At 31.0% G+C, this 19781-nt stretch overlaps 1 protein-coding gene across 4 annotated transcripts; it reads right to left on the reverse strand.

Moving 5' to 3' along the window:
* Window positions 1–348: 348 nt before the first annotated feature.
* LOC129802051 (protein kinase shaggy-like) lies at window positions 349–19679 on the reverse strand. Of its 4 annotated transcripts, none has more exons than XM_055847602.1 (8): window positions 19595–19679; window positions 16722–16996; window positions 12900–13010; window positions 12569–12806; window positions 8179–8372; window positions 7762–7875; window positions 6621–6807; window positions 349–3283 (listed from the first exon to the last, which is right to left on the reverse strand). In XM_055847602.1, exons 1-8 carry the CDS (start codon window positions 19677–19679, stop codon window positions 3015–3017), a joined length of 1473 nt encoding a protein of 490 aa, XP_055703577.1. In that variant the 3' UTR covers window positions 349–3014. The 4 variants fall into 4 exon arrangements, with proteins under 4 accessions (XP_055703577.1, XP_055703578.1, XP_055703579.1 ...); XM_055847603.1 differs by lacking the exon at window positions 19595–19679 and adding an exon at window positions 19242–19307; XM_055847604.1 differs by lacking the exon at window positions 7762–7875.
* Between the last annotated feature and the right edge of the window lie 102 nt (window positions 19680–19781).

Genomic DNA, 19781 nt, shown 5'->3' on the forward strand with positions numbered 1-19781 from the left:
AAATTAAAATCTCTTTTAATAATCTTTACGAAAAATGTCATTTTTCAACTTGTCTACTTAAGATAATAAACATTTTTTTCTTCATTCTCTGAGCAAATTTCATTTGATCTAGATTTCTTTTATATAAATTTAATTACAACAGAAATTTTTGCTAATTTTTTCTGCAATCCTGCATAAGTAGATATATTCAGTTTTTCTCTCTACTAAAGTACTTTTTTACCACATACTTTTTGTTTTCTCTTTTTTTACTTATTAATTTTGATGATAATGTGTTTGAGACTCCTACTTGTCCCTTGTTACATAAATTTTTGGTTTTTTCTTTTTAATATATTTTTCCTCATGTTACGCGCGTGATTAATTTTCCTTTTTTAAAGAGACAGTGATTTAATGACTTTAATATTTTTTTTTGTTTTAAATTTACAACTTATTTTACGTGTTTGGTCACCTAATTTGTTTTTTTTTAGTTATTTTTTATTTATATTTCTTAAAGTGTTATTAAATCGATTTAAAAATCTTTTTTTTATCATCATTCTATTAATCTACTTTATGGATATATTCTTTAGTTATTTAAAAAAAAAAATTTTTTTTTAATTTTCTTCAATTTCACATGCTTCGCACATTAATCGAAGCATTTCTCATGGTTGACAAGTTTCAAGAAACGAATGATATATATGTATATATATACATATATGCATATATATATATATACATATGAAACTAATATTAGAAACGAAATTGAGAAAAATCCCGAATATTTTTTCTCGATATTAATTTGTTCTTTAAATATTGATAATTTTCACCAGATTTTTTTTTCTTTTCCTAGTAATATTCCTTTTACCTAACACATTTATATTTTATTTCTCTTGATGTCTCTCACTTCCTATTTTTTTGCCTTGTTAAAGGGGTAATACAATTTCTGACAATTTATTTTTGTGTTTTTTTTTTAATTTTTCCTTTGTTAAAATCATTTAAAAATTATATGACTTTGACCTTTTGTTTTCTTTTACAAAGAATTCATAATATATTTACAATTCAAGAGACAAAAAACTCCTATATAATCATTCATTTTTTTCTGTAATAATATAATTAATATTAATTTACACAACAATTAGAATAACCCTAAAAATGGATAAAGAAACTTAAAATATATCATGTCACTGGTAATTTCTTTCTGTTAAAAATCTTTTTATCAACTTTCCAGCTGATAATTTTAAGGAGCTGTTTGACATAACATTCTTTTTTTTTCATAAGTCTATTATAAAGAGATTTAGAAATTTAGCTTAGCTAACTTTTTTCATTTTCCGATTTATTTCATTTACGATTGGACGCTATTTTTTGTCGGTTGATGACTTTTGCTAATCAAAATGGGCGCTCCGTTAAATCGTGAATCTGTCTTTCGTACAGCAGATTGAAACAATTAAAATGGTTAAGTTAAACAGCCCTGTATTTAAATTTAAATTGACCAGCAGGTAAAAAGGAAAACTCCTCAGTGGTGAAAAGGCTTTGCAAAGTAAAAGCTGTTTGCTGTTTGTATAAAAACAAATTTCCCGATGAACTAAAAATTAAGACAAAATAATTTCACTTCTCCACATTACTTTTTTTTAAGGAAATATGAAGAATAGTTTCTTTTCTTTAAAAAATATTTTTACATTTTCTATACAATTTCCCAGTGATATATGTTTTTTTTTACTTTCCATTTCTTTTCTTTAGATGTCTATCTTTTTCCTCGCTATATCTTGTTATCTAAAAATGGGAGGGTGGCTTTTTATATCCCTACAGTGTTATTTTGTTTTTCTTGTTTTTTTTTTTTTCTTTTTTTTTCTTTACTTTAGAGATTATTCATTTATTAAACAAATATACAAATAATTAGGTTCAATACGCCTTTAGTTTTTCTTTAAAGTGTAAAACGTTAGAACAGGAATTACGCCAAGAAATTAAAAAAAAAGTGTTTCCTAAATAAAATTCCTCACGTTTTACACTGGATAAAATTAAAAAAAAAAATAGAAAACACCGGGTGGATAAAAAAGGATGAATTTTAGCCAACATGAAGTACTAAATGTAATATTTTGTTGTCCACATGATTTATATCGGACACTAACAGTCCTCCATAAATTTTTCCTTTTACTTATTTTGCTGTTAAATATTTATAATAGATTTTGTTCTTCTCAATTATCTGATCATCAATAAGGTATAATAGTTACAAGTATAACAACAAACTTACTACAATTTTATTAGCACGCAGTGTTTTATCTTTTCTCTTATTCTGGAGCTTAGAATTCCGTGATTACTTCTCTTACACTTTCTCTTCATTCATCTATATTCATTTCCTTTTTTATTCTTTTTTTTCTTTTTTTTTACGATAATATATATCATTACAATTTAATTAAATATTATATAATTTTTATATTTTTTTCTATATTTATCTTCCATTTGAAGTCAATAAGAGACGATTTTCTATCTTGAAGCTGCTATTATTATGATTTTTTTCCATGTGGGTCCACTTTTCATTTGACTTTTTTAATTTATCTTTTTCGGCCTTAATCCTTGTTGCAGTTCCTTTTTTTTCATATAAGAAAAATAACTTTTAATAATAGTATTCTTCATCTATCGTTATTAGTAAATTATCTTTCGCACTTCGTTCACACACATCTCACATGTCTATTTTTTTTAACACCTAGCTCATTAAATTCTGAGTGTTTTTCATTTTATCATTTCAGCAGCTACTTCGGGATGTATGGGAAGATCTCTCCCTTAGAAAAGAGTGGATTTTTTTTTGTTAAAAAATAAATAAAAGAATTATCCTCTCTTTCATCTACATGTCTCTTCGTTCCACTTTTTTTTACTAATTAGATTTCTCCTTCCTGTTCAAACAAAATTAATTTTTTTCACTAAAAATTATCTAGATCTTGAATTTAGAAAATATAAAAAAAAGAAAAGAAACTTAGTCAAATTGCTTGGGAAGGAAAAATCTCGAGTTAGAAAAGGGCATTCTTTTCATCTTCTGGAGCTTACTATTAACCCAGAGTCGTCGACGTGATATTGGCCAATCCCAATTGGCTGGATCCTCCACCATCACCAGTCACTGCCGTGGAAATATCTCCTCCAGTTGAGGATGTCACGTGCTGTGCTATCGATTGACTTTCTCCTTGCGTTAGTGAGGATCCACCAGCCACTTGACTTGATCCCGTTGCTACAGCCGCGTGATCATTCACAATGGGTACCTGAGCTTGTGGCTGGGCACTCTGCAACAGTTGGGCATTTAAGCTCGGTTGAATTGACAGTTCTGTGAAGAAAAAAAAATATTTGTGCTTATCTATCTGTCTACTGAAAATTTTTCTTGGGCAAAATCTTTTTTTTTCTTTAGTAGTCTTATTTGCCTTCTAAATATCCTAATTAGCCTTCTAAATAAAGCCCACCACATGTCAAAGTATGCATAAAATAGTCATATTTTCAGCTTTTAAATTAACATTACACTTTTATTTACATTGAAAGCGTGTAGACGAAAATATTTCCCATTTGAAAAATTGATCTCAAATATTAATCAGAGTAGGGGAGATTGGGGCAAAAAGTCACAAATCGAAAAATTCAAAATTCAATATCTTCCAAGGTAAAAAAGATACCGGCTCAAATTTTTTTCTATAGATAGCCTCCACAGACCTTCTTCAATGTCGTAAGTTTCTTAGAATTCGATCAAGAAATTTATAAAATAAAAAATATCGAAATTTTTAGCCCTATTTTTGAAATATTTTCCTTGCAGAAGATAACAATTATTATCTACTTATTTTCCAAAATTGATGCACTAGTGAATATTTTCCAAATAATTTGGATTTTTTGAATACGAATCCGCTATCTATTTTAGAATTTCACAAAAGTTCTTTTCTCCAGAACACCTTTTATTAAAAATTACCACTTGGGGTAAAAAGTAACAAAAGGTATAGAGCAAAAAGTAACATAAAAACGAAGCAATTTCTGATGTCTCACGGCGAAAAGAAACATCATTATCATGTCTGGCCACTTGTTGTTTGCATTGGTCAAACGATTTGCAGTCTTTTGTGTTTTTTTTTTCTAAAATAGCTTGAAAGCGCTTTTCTCGTTTTCTCACTTTTCTCGCAGAGAAAACGGTATTTTACAAAGGTGTAGATGAATAAATTTTCTATGAAAATATGTCATCTAGGTAATTTTTCGAATTTACAGAAGCCCGTAATGAAGCGAATCAAAATATGATAATACCCAATGTCTGGTACTATTTGCCCCAACATTTTTGAGAAAAGTCACAAAATTAGCTTTTAGAAATTGGCTCGATAAACGTATTTCCTTACAAAATAGTGGAAAATTACTTTCACAAAGCTGTAGAGCGGTAAATTTCCTATAAAACAGCGCTAATTAGAATTTTTTAAGCGCTCGAGTAGCTTGTAAAAAAATAAAATATCCGTTTTGTGACTTTTTGCCCCAGTCTCCCCTAGTATTAAAAAAACAAATATATTTTCATTATTATTCTAGATATTTTTTTTAATCCAATGATTTCTCGCCAAATTCTCGCATCAACTTGTTAACTCCCTTCATTAGACATGACAAACATGTCTCCACGGCCTCGGACGAACCTTTTCAACTTTCTCTTGAAATCTGGCAAGAATACTGAGCCTTCTCCCTGAGATCGGTCATCCATATTCCCCAATATTACTTAATGGAACGAACTTTTGCGGTGCGGGGCACATCGAATACCCTTCCCACAGCCTTGGAATCTCGCTTTGAATCCTTTGAGAAAATAATCGTGAGTTTCCGCGACTATTTTTTAGCGCTGTGACGCTGTTTTTTTCGGTCAGATGGGAAGCAGCCTGAACTTTGTAGGTTATCAAGCTATTCCTTCTCTTGATTTTCTGGACCAAACCCCAAGATATTCCCATCTATTTGTCAAGATTTCACACGGGAGGATTGAATTGCTTCTCGAAAAGCTCTAGCACTTTCTTTGCCACCCTCTTGTCCTGAATCCCGGGCTTTCCGCCACTTCCTCCTGGTTTCTGAGCACCAGTCTTCAGTTCTTTGAGCCGAATTACCTTCCGGACCGTGGAGTTACACTCTTCCCGGTTAATTTTGCGATTTCATCATAACTCGCATTCGGATTTTTGAGATTATATTGTCAATTTTTAATCTTCGCATGCTCTCCATCTTTTTGCAATTACTCAGACAGAATTTTTTTTTAAACAAGAATTTCACCAAAAAAGAATGCTTAAATTCTCTAGAAGCGACAATGAAAAAAAAAAAAACAAAATTCAAAGCCTATCACGATTAACCTCAAGTCAATCGAATGGAAATATTTTCGACTACACGCTTTACAATTGTGGTACCCGAGTGGAAATAATAAGAGGATGGGTGAGAGTGAACTGAACTGATGGATTAATCAATGATTGGTTTATATACATTTGGGATCCTTGTAAGAGGAGCACTACTTCATAGTTCCAATGGACTTTGTCATCTTATTATGGGTCTTATCCAATGGATGGTACATTGGACCCTCTTTGATTTTTGACTCATACATTCAACAAACTATCAAAAAATTTGTCAGTACTTAAAACTAGTCACACTAAAGCAATTTTAAATAGGTAAAGTTTATTATTACAACATATAATCCGATTTTTTTGTGGCCAAAAATATTTTTCCCTTTCAAATTCTCTGCCTAATTAAAATGCTTGCATTTTAATATTAAGTCAAAGAAGGATAATAAAAAAGGATATAGGGCTGGAGAATTGTCCCATGCTTTGAGAAATGCGTGATTTTCTATGCACGCACAAAAGTACTTTCGCATCATTTACCGATATTAATAAAGATTTTTAGAGAAACAGTTTGCAAGTTCAAGAACTTCGCAAAGTTTTTCCACTGCGTACTTTCTCTGTAAGTTTACCGGTTCACAATTGATTTGGAAAAATCAATATATCACTTAATAAAGCCCAAAATAACTTATAAGACAGATAAGATGCAATTGAATTCCGGATAATAAAATGTTTATAGGTCCATAACCGATTAGAACCAGTTCAAAATTGTCTAAAAAAATCCAAGATCTCTCCAATGAGCATAAACATGGCCCCATTCAGTTGAGAAATACGCTCTGTAGAGCCTTTTAACCCTTTGACCTTGAAAAACGTGACTAGTACGGATTCAATTCAATTTATTACTTCTCAATATGCTTGTTTGCGGAACCTAACGACTTACCACGACCGAATTCATCAGGAAAATAGCAGAAATTACTGAATCTCAGAACATATATGCCAAAATTTGTACATAACAGTTTCACTATTTTAATAATAATATGTGAATGTAAGCTGAACCATGGTATCACGATAATAGGAGCAAGCATAGTCAGGGATGAGAATCAGCTTGACCAAGGCACATGTTGCTAACACTGGAATTTATGGGGTTATAATAGGAGTATGAGAAATTATTTTTAATTGGGGTGGTGGACAGGGAAGATCAGAAATGGAAAGATCACCCATGGCAAAGGCGTCACAATGATCCGAGCTCATAGGAGCCGCTTCATCACCCCCAGAAGAAGACTATTTTTCTCTCTTTTGTTATCTATCTAAAAATGTATTTCAGGGAAAGATTTGTGTACATGGTGAACATACCTTGTTCTGTGAAGTTGAACAATGGTGGCAATTCATTTCCATTGGGAAGTCGCTGACTGCACTCCCTTAGATCATTGAAGAAAGGGTGTGCACAGGCCTGCAGGGGTGTAATTCGTGCACTTGGAGTGTACTCCAGTAATCTTGATACTAAGCCAATCGCCTCAGGTGGAGTGCGAGCACGAAAAACCTTTAATTGTATTTAGTTGCCCCCAAAGTCACGGTCATGCGATGAAAAAGTGTTGTGAAGAGGAAAAATTATTTTTTTTGTTAATTAAAACTGAAATATCAATTGATTTATAACCATTTCAAAAATTTTTACTTTTTGTCAAAGTCTCGCTGTTTTATTTTTTTCTGTGTTACTATTTGTGCAGTGTGTTGTTGCACAAATCTCAATAAATTCTTATTATCATTTTATTTGTTATTCTTTTTCTTATGTGTAATCAAATTGGTGCTTACAGAATAAAACAACGAAAACAGGGTCAAAGAAATTGTGTCAGTAGATCAAACACTTCCCATGCAAAATGGTATATAGTAAAATGTCACAGGATTTCTTCTCTTCCTTTGCAATGACTGCTGCTTTAATCTTGTAGTTCTTTCATGTTCACTTTTGGCACAGCATAAATAATAATAAAAAAGAATACTCTCAACACTCATTCTCCCTTTCCAACATTGTCTCTCTTGTTTGGCAACAAAAAGTGGACCATTCAAGAAAAAGATACAAAAAAAATCACAGGATTAAACATAAAGTGGTTGTTAGAATGCTGGTGAGTTGATTTTTTCTTTTTTTTTTCTTTGGCGTTTCCATCTCATTTTCTTTTCTTCAAACAATACTGTATCGCTAAAATAGCATTTTCTTCGCTCTCATTTTTTTCTTCATTAAAATAATTAGAAAATTTAATGGTGAATTAAGTTAGTTTATATGCATCTCTGTACACAAAATCCAAAATCAAATTTGCATTGCATAACCATAAAAAGGACGATCTTTACAAAAAAGATATTAAACATTGGACTTCATCACGTTGTACAACGACAGTGAGTTGGCGATCAGTGTTTTTAGAAGAAGAAAAAGAAAATGTTTCATAAAGAAAAACTCATTAAATAAAAGAAAAATGAAATGATAAAGAAAAAACCAACTTCTTACTCTCTTGCACTGTTGTTCAATGGATGCAGGTGCATTGAGCTGCATTTGCTCAAGTAATAGCTGAAACGAAGTTAAGTCGTTTAAGCAATGAGTGTTGATTTCACTGTTTTCATCCTGATTTATTTTATAATCAAAAAAACACCATATTTGTGTTTTTATTGGATGGGGAGAGAAGATAGAGAAATAGAAAGAGAAGAAAAGAGAAAAAAAATAGAAGGATAAAAATACAAAAAATATACAAAAAACAAATTTTAGTACCTATACTATTCAAAAAATAAATAAATAAATATAAAAAAAATATCTCACGGAATGTGCTTGATGAGATGTTACTACAATTTCTTTTACACCCTGAGAAACATTTTTCATGGAAATGTCTTGAGTTTTTTACCTTTATACCCAAAGCATATATTTACTCACCTTTTGCCATGGATGGCTTTTGATTTGGGGAAACTTGAATTCTGTGTAGTTTGGATTCATTTCTCTAATTTGTTCTCGTGTTGGTGTTCCCAGTACTTTGATAATTTCGACCAATTGATCAACACCTGAATCACCAGGGAATATCGGTTGTCCAAGTAGTAATTCTGCCAATACACATCCAGCGCTCCAAACATCTATGTTATTTTTGATAAATATTAATAAGGATTATAGAAACACATGTATAATCTCAGTAATTAACATAATAAAAGTAATATAATGGCTATATTCATAATGTAACCTAGAAAGATTATTACAAAAGGGTCAAGTACAGTAGAGTCTCTCAAATCTGAATCTCTCAAATTCGAACGCCGTTTGGATTCAAAATATCAATTGTGAGGTTATGTTAAAAAGTTCGTATTCTAGATGAATGAAAATCATATTTATGTGCTTCTTCCTGAATGTTTTCATACATTATGATCGTATAAAATGAAAAAGAAGTATGTTACTACTAAGACTTGTGAGAAAGTACCAGAATTTGATTCAAAGTACAATTTAATCTCACATAAATTTCGTTAGTTTTGAAAAAATCGTTCGAATTTGGGAGGTGAGTAATGTCAAAAATACCCCCCGAGCATTCGAATTTAGGAGACTCTACTGTATAGCATTTACTCTAGTAAGTCAGTATGTAACTGAGAAATGTAAGTATAAAAGTGTAAATATGTAAGACTTAACCCTTTATTGGAACATCGGTATCCTTCCATGGAGAAAATTTTTTTTCTGAGTATGTATAGTTAATTTTTTCCAACGTTCATACATAATCACATAGTAGCAGGATATAGAAATCTATTATATATTTCTTTTTGTAAATCTCCAGCTATTTGTTATATATGAACGATATTTAAATTAAAAATAAGAAATTTTTAAATTATTGCATAGATAAATTAATTTCATATATTTCATGTATTCAATTTTAAGTAAAAATCTCTTAGCACTATAAACTACAAAAACTTATACATAATTATTTGCACAACAAAGAAAATTATCATTCATTGGTAGTTTCAGGAAAACTTCTTAAATGCTATAGACTACACTGTTTTAAATCGTTCATACCGATGAAAAATGCAGAATTTGTGTACATTGGCTTTATCTAGACTTAGAACGTTTTATTGATTTTGTTTATAAGTTTCATTTAAATTGTTGATTTTCCATCAGTATAAATCGTCTCGTCCTTAAAGTGTAAAAATCCCCATATTTAGAACTGTTTGCAGACTTACAGGATAGCCGATAAATATTAAAATCGTTAAGTGTAAAGCTAGACAAAATAAATGATAGCTTGACATTTTAGGATTTTTTTTCACATTCAAATCTTACGATTGCCTTTTAGGGACTTATTTATTTATTTTCTGTAAGGTGTCCTTAGTTTTAAAATAACAATCTTGTTTCATTTCAAATGTCTTGATTTTATCAAAAAGTTAAATATTTTAATCTAATCCTCGAAAATCGTCTCGTTCTTAAGGAGTAAATAGCAATTTATTAAGAGAAGAAGAATTTTTTGCCCAAATACTGGAATAGGCAGAATTTTGTGTTTGAAAGTAGTGCCTGACACTAATTTCCAATCTTTAGCGAACACCCCATAATTATGAAAAATAAGAAAATTCAAGAGTACCTCTTCAATTCTCTATTTTGGGGTCAGTTTACGAAAAGCGAGAGATTATTTACAAAAAATAAAGATAATTTTTTACAGGGTATCTCGGAAAATGACATCAATTTAATGAAAAATTATTAAGGAAGAAAAAGTAAAGTGATTCGTTATCGTATATGTATATCATTTTAGGAAATTAAGTATCAGTATTACTTAATAAATAAAATAGCTTAAGAAACCTATGACAAGTATCTTCATTGCGTTCTATTTGGGGAAAAATATTTTAACAAAGAAAAGTAGATTCACAATTTATATGTGAGTGCCCATTCCGTAACGTTCTTCCAAGTACGTTATATCTTTTTAGTAACTTTTGGGATTTAAGCAAAAGGGAGTGAGCTGGTGAACCTTGGTGTTTTGATCTTTATCTTGCCATTTTACTTTCGTTATTATTAAATATTCCTTTGTCCATGGAATCCATGTGACCATGTGGACTTGCTCCATGTGTTTTACTTGGCACTTACCCCCCCCCCCCCCTTCCCATAAATCCCGGTGAGTACCGCTTACTAATCCGCAGAGAAAAGATCGTTTAATACGACAAAAGGCCATACAGCTTGAGAAAAAGCATTTCTACCGTTTGGCTTTGGAGGCTGGTCATCAACGCTAAGACGGCGGCGGACGCTTGGTATGGGGGGGGGGGAGGGCTGATGTAAAGACACATGTTGGTAATAAAATACAATACAATAGGCAGTTGAATCTGGTTCAGGACTTGTCACTTTTTTATCTACGCAACATCAAAAATTTGTTTAAAATATAAAAATTATTCTATTTCCCTCATAAAACATCTGTTAAATACGAAATTCCGGAAAAAATTCTCTATTAGTAAATATTGTTTGCATTAGGAGGAGTGGGGCTACATTGTTATACGATTTTTTCGCATATTTCTAAAGGAAACTGGGTTTTAACATGATGTAATTTGATCTATATAAATAATTGTGGATCTAAATAAAATAATTATAAGAACCAGGCGAAAAAGTCGTATAACAATGTATCCCTACAGCTCAAAGTAACCTCACCTCCCCCAACGTGGTCAAAATTTAACAATACTGAATGCCTATTTTGCAATAAAATTTAAAATAAACTATAACAGAACTGTAACTAGAATAAAAATTGAAAAAAATATAACTTCTTTTTAAAGCCAACGAATAAATAAAAACAAAAAAATAAAAACCTAGAATATTTGTCACTCTTTCAATCAAAACAATGTTACTGTAAATAAATGCGTAGAATAATTCTAATGCATTGGATTGTTTTTTTATGCTTAATATGACGAATGATAACGAATCTTATTGGGGAATAGACACTTTTTAAGTTTTTGACATTTTAAGAATAAATGGGAAATTATGATCCATAGATTTTTTAAAAATATTCTACACGTGTTTCTCAACAGATATTTACTAAAGAATAATGACATTTTAAGAAATATATCTTGTAATCTTATAATTAATGTTGAAACATAACTACTCAGGATTAAATAGGTCTTAAAAATTGAGAAATTCTTTATATTATTCTTTGAATTTGAGCATTATAATAGCTGACTTTATATTATTTACTCATATTACACATTGCAATAAATTTATTTTCATATAAATTTAACAAAAATAAGAAAGTGTATATTTCCACGAGAGACGTAGAATTGAAAATAAATATTGTCCCTAAAAATATTTTCTTCCCATTAGCATTTTGCTCTATTATTCATATATCTAAAGAAGAAAAGGTCTACATACAACTTTCACATTAAAAAAAAATTAATGAACCATATTGAAAAACAACACGAAACGATGCGTTTCGAAAAGTAACTAATAAATTATTTTTGTTATAAGATCTACTTTTTCATCAAATTAACAGATTAACAAATTTGTGGAATTGATAATAATTTCAGGAAGAAACACACACGAAAGGATCATAAGAATTGTATTGAAAGTAATCAAGTCAAAAGTAACGAAGTGTCTTATACGTGAATTAAGTAAATATATCTCCAATGAACTTTATATGTATACAGGAGATAAAAGTGAGCATTTACCCTAAATGTCCAAAGTACACGATTACAGCGAGTGTCTTGGCCATTTAGAAAATACACTATTATTTCTTCATCCAGAGACTATTTCTCTATATGTTGCATGTCAATTTCACAATTTACAATACTTTTGTAAGAAGTGCCCTCGAAAAGTCTTAAGGAATCTCTAGAAAATATCCCACAAACAAAAATCAAACTTTCACATAAAGTTATGAAGTAATATTTATGCAGTTCTTGTTTTTTTTCTTTTAATACACATAATTATAATTTGTAACGTTATATAGAAATTTATATGATCTTTTGATAGATGGATGTAGCAAAGTTTTCCAACATGTGACTTCTTTTGTTTAAGCACATGCCAAAGATTGAGTGAGACATAGATTAATTTCAATTAAATTTACACAATACACGAATATCTATACCACGTGAGATTTAAATTATAATACTTAGGTTTCTTTATGTTATCGGTTTTAAATAATGTAATAATTTTAAAAGGGCATCTATATTATCCTAGTTGTCTATGAATTTTTCCCAAAAATATTTTTTATTGTAATACAATAAAGAAAAACTAGTTTTAATTAATGTTTTTCGTTATACAAGATTACTAATTTCTCCAAGAAAATTCTTGTTGAATAAATAAAAGAAAGAAATAAATAACATTGTAAGATTCTCACCAATTTTCGAAGTATAGTTAATGGCTCCAAAAATAAGTTCTGGAGCACGATAGTAGCGTGAGCAAATGTATGAGACATTTGGCTCTCCTTGAATTAACTGCTTAGCACTTCCAAAATCGCACAATTTCAACACAGCCGTTTCAGGGTCCAGCAACAAATTTTGTGGTTTAATATCACGATGACAAATACCTAACGAGTGTATATATGCAAGACTCCTAAATAATTGATACATATAGAGCTGGAAAATTGAAGAAAATTGAACAAACAAAATATTAATTATTGTTCTTAAATTATTGAACAAGAGAAAAAAATGTATTATTTTACCACTGACCCTTATAAAGTTGATTGGTATGGTCTGCTTATTTCTGGCATATTGACGAGCCACTTTGTAGACTGTCTCAGGGATGTACTCCAATACTAAATTTAAATAGACTTCATCCTTCTGTGGTGAGATACGCCATGAAGAAGTCAAAAGCCCATAGTATCCGGTGAAAATGTAGACAAGAAAACACGCGGTGAGGTAGACAAGAAAAAGAGAAAAGATGTAATTAAAATTAAAGTGCTAAAAAACTACGTGTGGTAAATATAGACAAATCATTTGCACAGGAGAAGAGGAAAACACTTCCTAACCTCTTCGTCATCTCCTCCCCCGTTCATAAACAATATTTTTCTATTCTCTTGGATTTTTTTTTCTTCTAAATTCTTTCTATCTCCCTCATACACGCGACTTACACAACAGACTGACTGATGAAAATCATACTGAAAGAATTTTTCTCTCATGTCACAACACACTTTTTTTTTATCCTTCCTTACTCTTTAGAATGTTGTAAATAAATTCAGCGATTGACTATTTGTAACCCTAAGGAAAAATATTTATTGACAAGATCTCCAGTATCTTATATTCTCTTCGATTATTTATATTTTTCCATTAAGTTTTCCCATTCGTAAATTTTACGGTGAAAATCATAATATACATACACACATGCGTGCAATCTGTGGAAAAAAATGCCATCAATCTCATATTAGTAATAAAAAAAGCACGTGCTACTCTTAAATATGAGTTATCAGTATAGACTTAGTTACTTGTTAGACTTATGGCCTCTATACGCTAAAGAAATTTATGGTCATATTGAAGCAAATTCTCTACGCTTGTGTAGGGACAACTATTCAATATGGACATAAATTTCTCTAGTGTGTAGAGGTTATTATAGGCACTTATTAAGAGACATTTGTTATTTGTTGATTTTTTTTTTAAATGTATGCTTCAATTACGCGATAAAGAGTCTTTAGTGATTCGTGCAACAGTTTTTTAATCAAGAAAAAAAATTAAATAATAAAAAATAAAACGATTCAAAAAAAAAAAAGAATAAAATTGCAAATGAACATAATGAAATACCAAAAATAAATTGAATTCAAAAAAATTTGTATGGGCTTTTTATGACTTGTGAAATTTCTCTATAGCAAATAGCATTAAGAAACACTAGATTTAATTACTATATAGAAAATCAGAATAAAAAATGAGAGCAAAACAAAAAAAGAATTAAACTTGAGATAATCTAATGCTTAAATAAAATTAACAAACATAAAAACAAACAGGTAAATCCTAAAAAAAAACACTGATCCCAGATACTGCTGCATTTTCGATGACAAAAATTAATTCTATTTATATCAAGATATTCTATAATATTTAGCTTTATGCACAGAGTACAATAACTTTTGTTTGAAAACATATTTTCAAAATTTACAATGAGAGAGAACGAGATGACTAGATCTCTGTTTCATTTACTCTCATTGAAATGTCAAAAGGATGTTTACAAAACAAAAGTTATTATGTGTTGGGCATTAGCTGTCAAAAAATGCATATTTGAGAAAATAATTTAGATTTAGATATATTTTAAGGTAGTAATTGTCATATTCGTATAGTAAATATCTCTTCTATGACTATTCTTAATTTTCAGTAATAATATTGAGCACCAGTATCAATGCCAAATGGACCAACTACTGTTAAAAGAAATTATTTGCATAATTTCCTTCAAATGTGATTTATGTGATAAAGGGTGACTTCTAGCGACTTATGGTCTTCAATACACTTTTCATATATCGACTCTGCGATCATTTACATTATCTGTATTTTATTCGGACCATTCTCTTGCCTTTAAAACACACGTTTTTAGAATATTTTAAAAATAAAAAAAACAACAAGTGCAACACATTCGTTTCTAGAGATACGATCCCGGCATAACTTCAATATTATCATATGAAGCGTAAAATATTTACCAATAACAAAAATATTTCCCGAAAGCCCTGATGTTATTAGGTACAATTTTTTTTTTGAGAAAAATATTTAAAAAAAAATCTATTATATTTACAATTATTGTTATTATTAATAGATATACTATTATTATCAACAGAAGATTTCCAAATTAACCCTCTAATGCCCAAACGCTTGTCAAGACACGCACCAAAAAATAATATTTTAAATGTTTAAATAAACATTTACTGCGTTTATTCACATTTACCTCCAAAAGAAATGCGACTTAAGTGCATCAAAGCAGTTTTAAATTAATAAAAATTTTATTGTCATAGTAAATGTAAGTTTTCTGAATTACTCATTGGGGTTTAAAGACCACGGAAGAAAACAAAATACATAATCAATTTCAATAGTAAAAAGATCTTAACTTATTATTTTTACTTTTTCTTTGTATTATTATTTACTCATGTTGCAAATTTACGCAAATGGTCAAAAAAAATAAAATTTCATGTGAAAGCTATCAATTTTTACTTTGGGAGGATATAAAAAAATTGTAGTAAAAAATTGCTGCTAGTCTCGGGTTCCAGACTATCAGCTGCAGATTTTTTTCTGCTGATGTATGAGTCTCGAATTCGTCCTGTGAATGACTGGAAAAGTAATGCCAATGCATTGACAATGAACCGCCTAAAAAAGAGAGGTCGGCATAGGAAATAACATGCAGAGTTCAATCGAATACAAATACACATTCACTGCCCAGATCTACAAACCGAGGCTGGTCTACCGTGATATAAAGTGGTACTGTATCAAAACGCACAAAGAATAGTGTGATATAGAGCAGGTTTACCCGCCTTGGGGTTAAGATAGAACAGGAGAATGAGGAGTGCAAAATGGACCCAAACAAGGGGCCTGGGTGCAGCGGTTCTGAAATTAATATAACCGACCCATAGACAAATCTCTTAATCGTAATATAACCGCCCTAACTATAACTATAACCTGTAACTGTCCTATGTTAAAGGATTTTTTTTAATTATATTTTTTTTCACATGCACAAACTTGATAATATATTTCATTCATATTTCTAAAATTTTACAATTTCCTAGATTTCAAGAATTATTTCCAATTTCTTTAGGTTCTGTTACCTTAAAACAAAAAAAAAACAAACAATTTTCACTTAGTATATGGATTTTTGATTTAGAATTAACGCAATTGAAATAAGTAGGTAACTGTTTTACTTTGTATTATAAATAACATTCCGAAAATCGGTTCAGCATGTTATCACGTTGTTTTCTCGTAAATGCGGAAACTGTTTAGGATATTTGGCTCTTTTTATGCTCAATGTGGATACTCTGAGATCCCTTATGAGATTTATTCATCATACGTACTCACGCACAACGATAATAAAGTCACAATTTTGGTTTACAGTCAGCTGCAATACATAAATGTACAATGTCTTATGGAAACATAATTCTTGGAAAAGTTTCAACACAACAAAAAAAATTGAGACAGGGGCATAATTAGATTCTCCCAATAACAATTAGCAATGTATGCAAGTCAATTCACATTCCTAATCAACAATTTGTGCAAGAAAGGGAAAACCAATGAAGATTCTTGATATGCAAATAAAAAACCCATTGATATTGTTTTTGGCACTGGTCATCGACTATTTTGAGCGTATTTGATTTGACATCATTGATTTTTTCACCCTCTTGGCGACTCTCACTTTTTTCTTTTACACTCCCTCCCAAGCACTTTCAAACACTTTGCCATCTACCCATCTCATATCCCCATTATTTAATCAAATTGACGCCCTTTTGTGGTGCAAAATATCCAAAGAGAGAATTCTTCAAATGCATTCGAATCGAACAATTATAAATAAATCGCAAGAGAACAAGTTGTTCTTACCTTTTCTCCACTCGAGTAGAAAAAGTATTTGAGTTTGACAATATTGCAGTGCTCCAGTCGTCTCATGATTTGCAACTCGCGGTTTTTGAATCTCTTGTCCTGAAGCACCTTCTTGATGGCCACCAATTCACCCGTGTCGCAAAGTTTGGCTTGAAAAACTACACCAAAACTTCCATTTCCGATCACCTTTGTATCTGTGTAAGAGACTTCCTGGGGTCTATCAGGACCTTGACCCGGTGTTGCCACCACTGTTGTCACTTTTGAGCCATCCTTGCCTGAAATACGTCAATGCCAAGGACAATAAAAAATCAATTAGTAAATATTTTATTTTAAAATTTAAAAAAATTAATATTAGTTAAAAATCTTTTACAATGAGAGTTTCAAAAATTCTTTTGAAAAATATTCGAAATTTGTTTCATTCCCGGTCTTTACAGCATGTAAATTAATACATAAACGAATACAAACCTAACGAACTCATTTTTTTTTAGTGCTTTTAAGACTTTTGAAGAATGTCATGCGCAATTCTACATAAACACATTTGTCCACGGATTCGTTTTCCGTAAACAATATTTTTTCACCGATCATTAGTATTCGATTCAATTTAATTCAATTTATTGGAAAGCAATAGGACTATATAGGATAGAGAAATATTATCCATTGAATTGAACAGTCTTTTAGGACGATGACAAAATTTGAAAAAAATACGAAATGTCATTGTACAAGTATTCATGACTTTCCAAATAATTTATAGGAGCAGGCTTTCAAATTCATACATTCTCTCTTGGAACACTTCATGTGGTTCCCATATATCTTTAATAAATCTCACCTATTTTGTTTTTCGGGAAATGTGTGACTTAAAACTATCTAAAATAATTGCCAAAGATAGGTCAGATTCATTAACCCTTTAAGGACGACTGGAACACCGGTGTCCCATAAAGAAAATAATTTTTCCTGACTACCTAAAGTTATTTTTTTCTTATGTCTGTACATAATTATAAAGTAAAAGGTTGAAGGAATCTAGAATATTTTTTGCAAGTCTCTAGCTATTTGCTATGCAGTAAATATTTAAGCTCAAAAATGGTGAATTTTTAAATTCTCAAATTCATTATTGATTTTATTTATTTTTTATACTTTCAAACTTTTTAAGCAAAACCCTTCGGCAATAAAAACTACAATACTCATACGTAATATTTTTCATTAAAACGAAAAATATTATTCATTGGAATTGTCAGAAAAATTACTTAATTTTTTTGACTATTATGTCCCTATCGTTCATAGAAGCACAAAATATACCGAATCAGAATCTGTTGGACTTTCCAGGGTTAGATGTAAAACTTATCATTGATTATGTTTCTCAGTTTAATTTTTATTGTTGATTTTCAGTCCATAAAAAGTGTCTCGTCGTTAAAGGGTTAAAGGAATATGGGAAGTGCTCGGGGTCAGAGTGTGTGCGAAGCCTAAAAACCTCCCCCAAGTGAATTATGTATATTTATAAAAAAGTTACCTAAGAGAAACAAACTAGACTTAGGCATCTTGAAAAAAAAACTTCAGGTATCTGTACTACCCTACCTTCCGATAGATGTAGTTTTCTTTGAAAAAATTAAAAATTTGTAGTAATATTATACCACGAAATTCATAATAAATATTATTATACATAATTCTTGCCTCCCTAATATTCTTCCCTTGGGTCTCATGAATGCGCAACTCGATAGGCATGGCAGTATAAAAACCCCAATACAAACTTCTATCTCTCATCAATACAGAATTTTTACTGCTTATTTATAATATGAACTTAATAGAGCACCTTTTTTTCAGCGAATTAGTCCAATAATTAGGCTAGTGAGGCATCTCCTGTTGCGACAGATTTCCCACAAAGGTATCGAAACTCCAACAGGAGTTTTGTTTAATGGCATTTAAATGATATAGCCATCATCCCCAAAGTGCGTGCTAGATGTGAGAATAATTAGTGTCTCTGTGGCAATATATCACAAATTTCTCAACAGAAAAAAAAATCACTTTGCACACTTTTTTCTCCCCTTGGCGGTCACTGATTTATCGCAATGGAAAAAAGTCTATGATAGTGAGACAATAAACCTTATCATGACTTTGATATCATTGAGTCCTCTGTGTCTCTTTAAAGTTACTCAAGTGGGAAATTAGAGATTGAAAATGCGGTTTCCGTGTGAAAATTCCTGTGAGATTTTCCGAGAAGGATGAAATTTGATTGAGATTTCTGCTATGTCACATTTTGTTCAGGAGATATCAAAGAATTTAATTTTTTGCAATAACAGAAATTCAAAATACAACATATAAAATACTTCTCTTCCTGAAAATCTTTAAGAACTAGATCGAGACATCTCACTTTGCATCGCAATTAGCACTATTGAGAAATAAATTGAAAGATTAACTTTCTTCCCATTTGCACACCTTTGACTTTTACAGATAAACTGATAATATGGGAGAAAGTCTTAAGATGTGTAAAGGAAGTTGTACACAAAGGAATCGACAGGAAAATCTTACTAGAATTACTGGAATCACTGTCATCATCTTCCTCCTCACTTGACATAGCTAACTCCTATGGGTTTTAAGTAGAGACTGGTCAGATCTTTGATTACAAGTGGACGAGGGCATTTTTGACACATCTCAATAGCAGGGCGAGAGAGAGAGGAGACATTGGGGATTCGGGGCGCACAAAAACCCGAGTCGTCCATCTTTGAAAAAGTCACACACGGAGCGATAAAGATGGCCACCGTGTGTCGCTGCTGGCTCGGCTTCATAGTTATTTTTCCTTTTTAATTTTGGTGCATTAAAAGGGCATCGGATGCCCAGAAAATTGTATAGGGAGCTACAGGGGAATATGTAGATTAACTTACTGCTAATTTTGACGCCTCCTAACACCAAATTGGCCGGCTGTTGCTTCCCTTCAGCAAAGGATGTTGTTCGTGGACGTCCGCTCATGTTGGTGGAGAAAAAGTGTCTTGTGTCAGTGTCTCCGTGTCCGGGAGTGTATTACTATAGACAGGCAGCCTCTGTGGTTTGATCTTGTGTCCAGAAAGCACC

Source organism: Phlebotomus papatasi, chromosome 2 (assembly GCF_024763615.1).
Source record: "Phlebotomus papatasi isolate M1 chromosome 2, Ppap_2.1, whole genome shotgun sequence".
Taxonomy (NCBI): Eukaryota; Metazoa; Arthropoda; class Insecta; order Diptera; family Psychodidae; genus Phlebotomus; species Phlebotomus papatasi.

Bases quoted from the DNA above. Each gene is read 5' to 3' on its own strand.
- LOC129802051 (XM_055847602.1), bottom strand. From the start codon at position 19,679: ATGAGCGGACGTCCACGAACAACATCCTTTGCTGAAGGGAAGCAACAG. The intron at 7,876-8,178 runs GTGAGTAAATAT...AAAATAAATCAG, and splicing joins AAAGCCATCCATGGCAAAAG to GATGAAAACAGTGAAATCAA. The intron at 6,808-7,761 runs GTAAGAAGTTGG...ATACAATTAAAG, and splicing joins TTGAACAACAGTGCAAGAGA to GTTTTTCGTGCTCGCACTCC.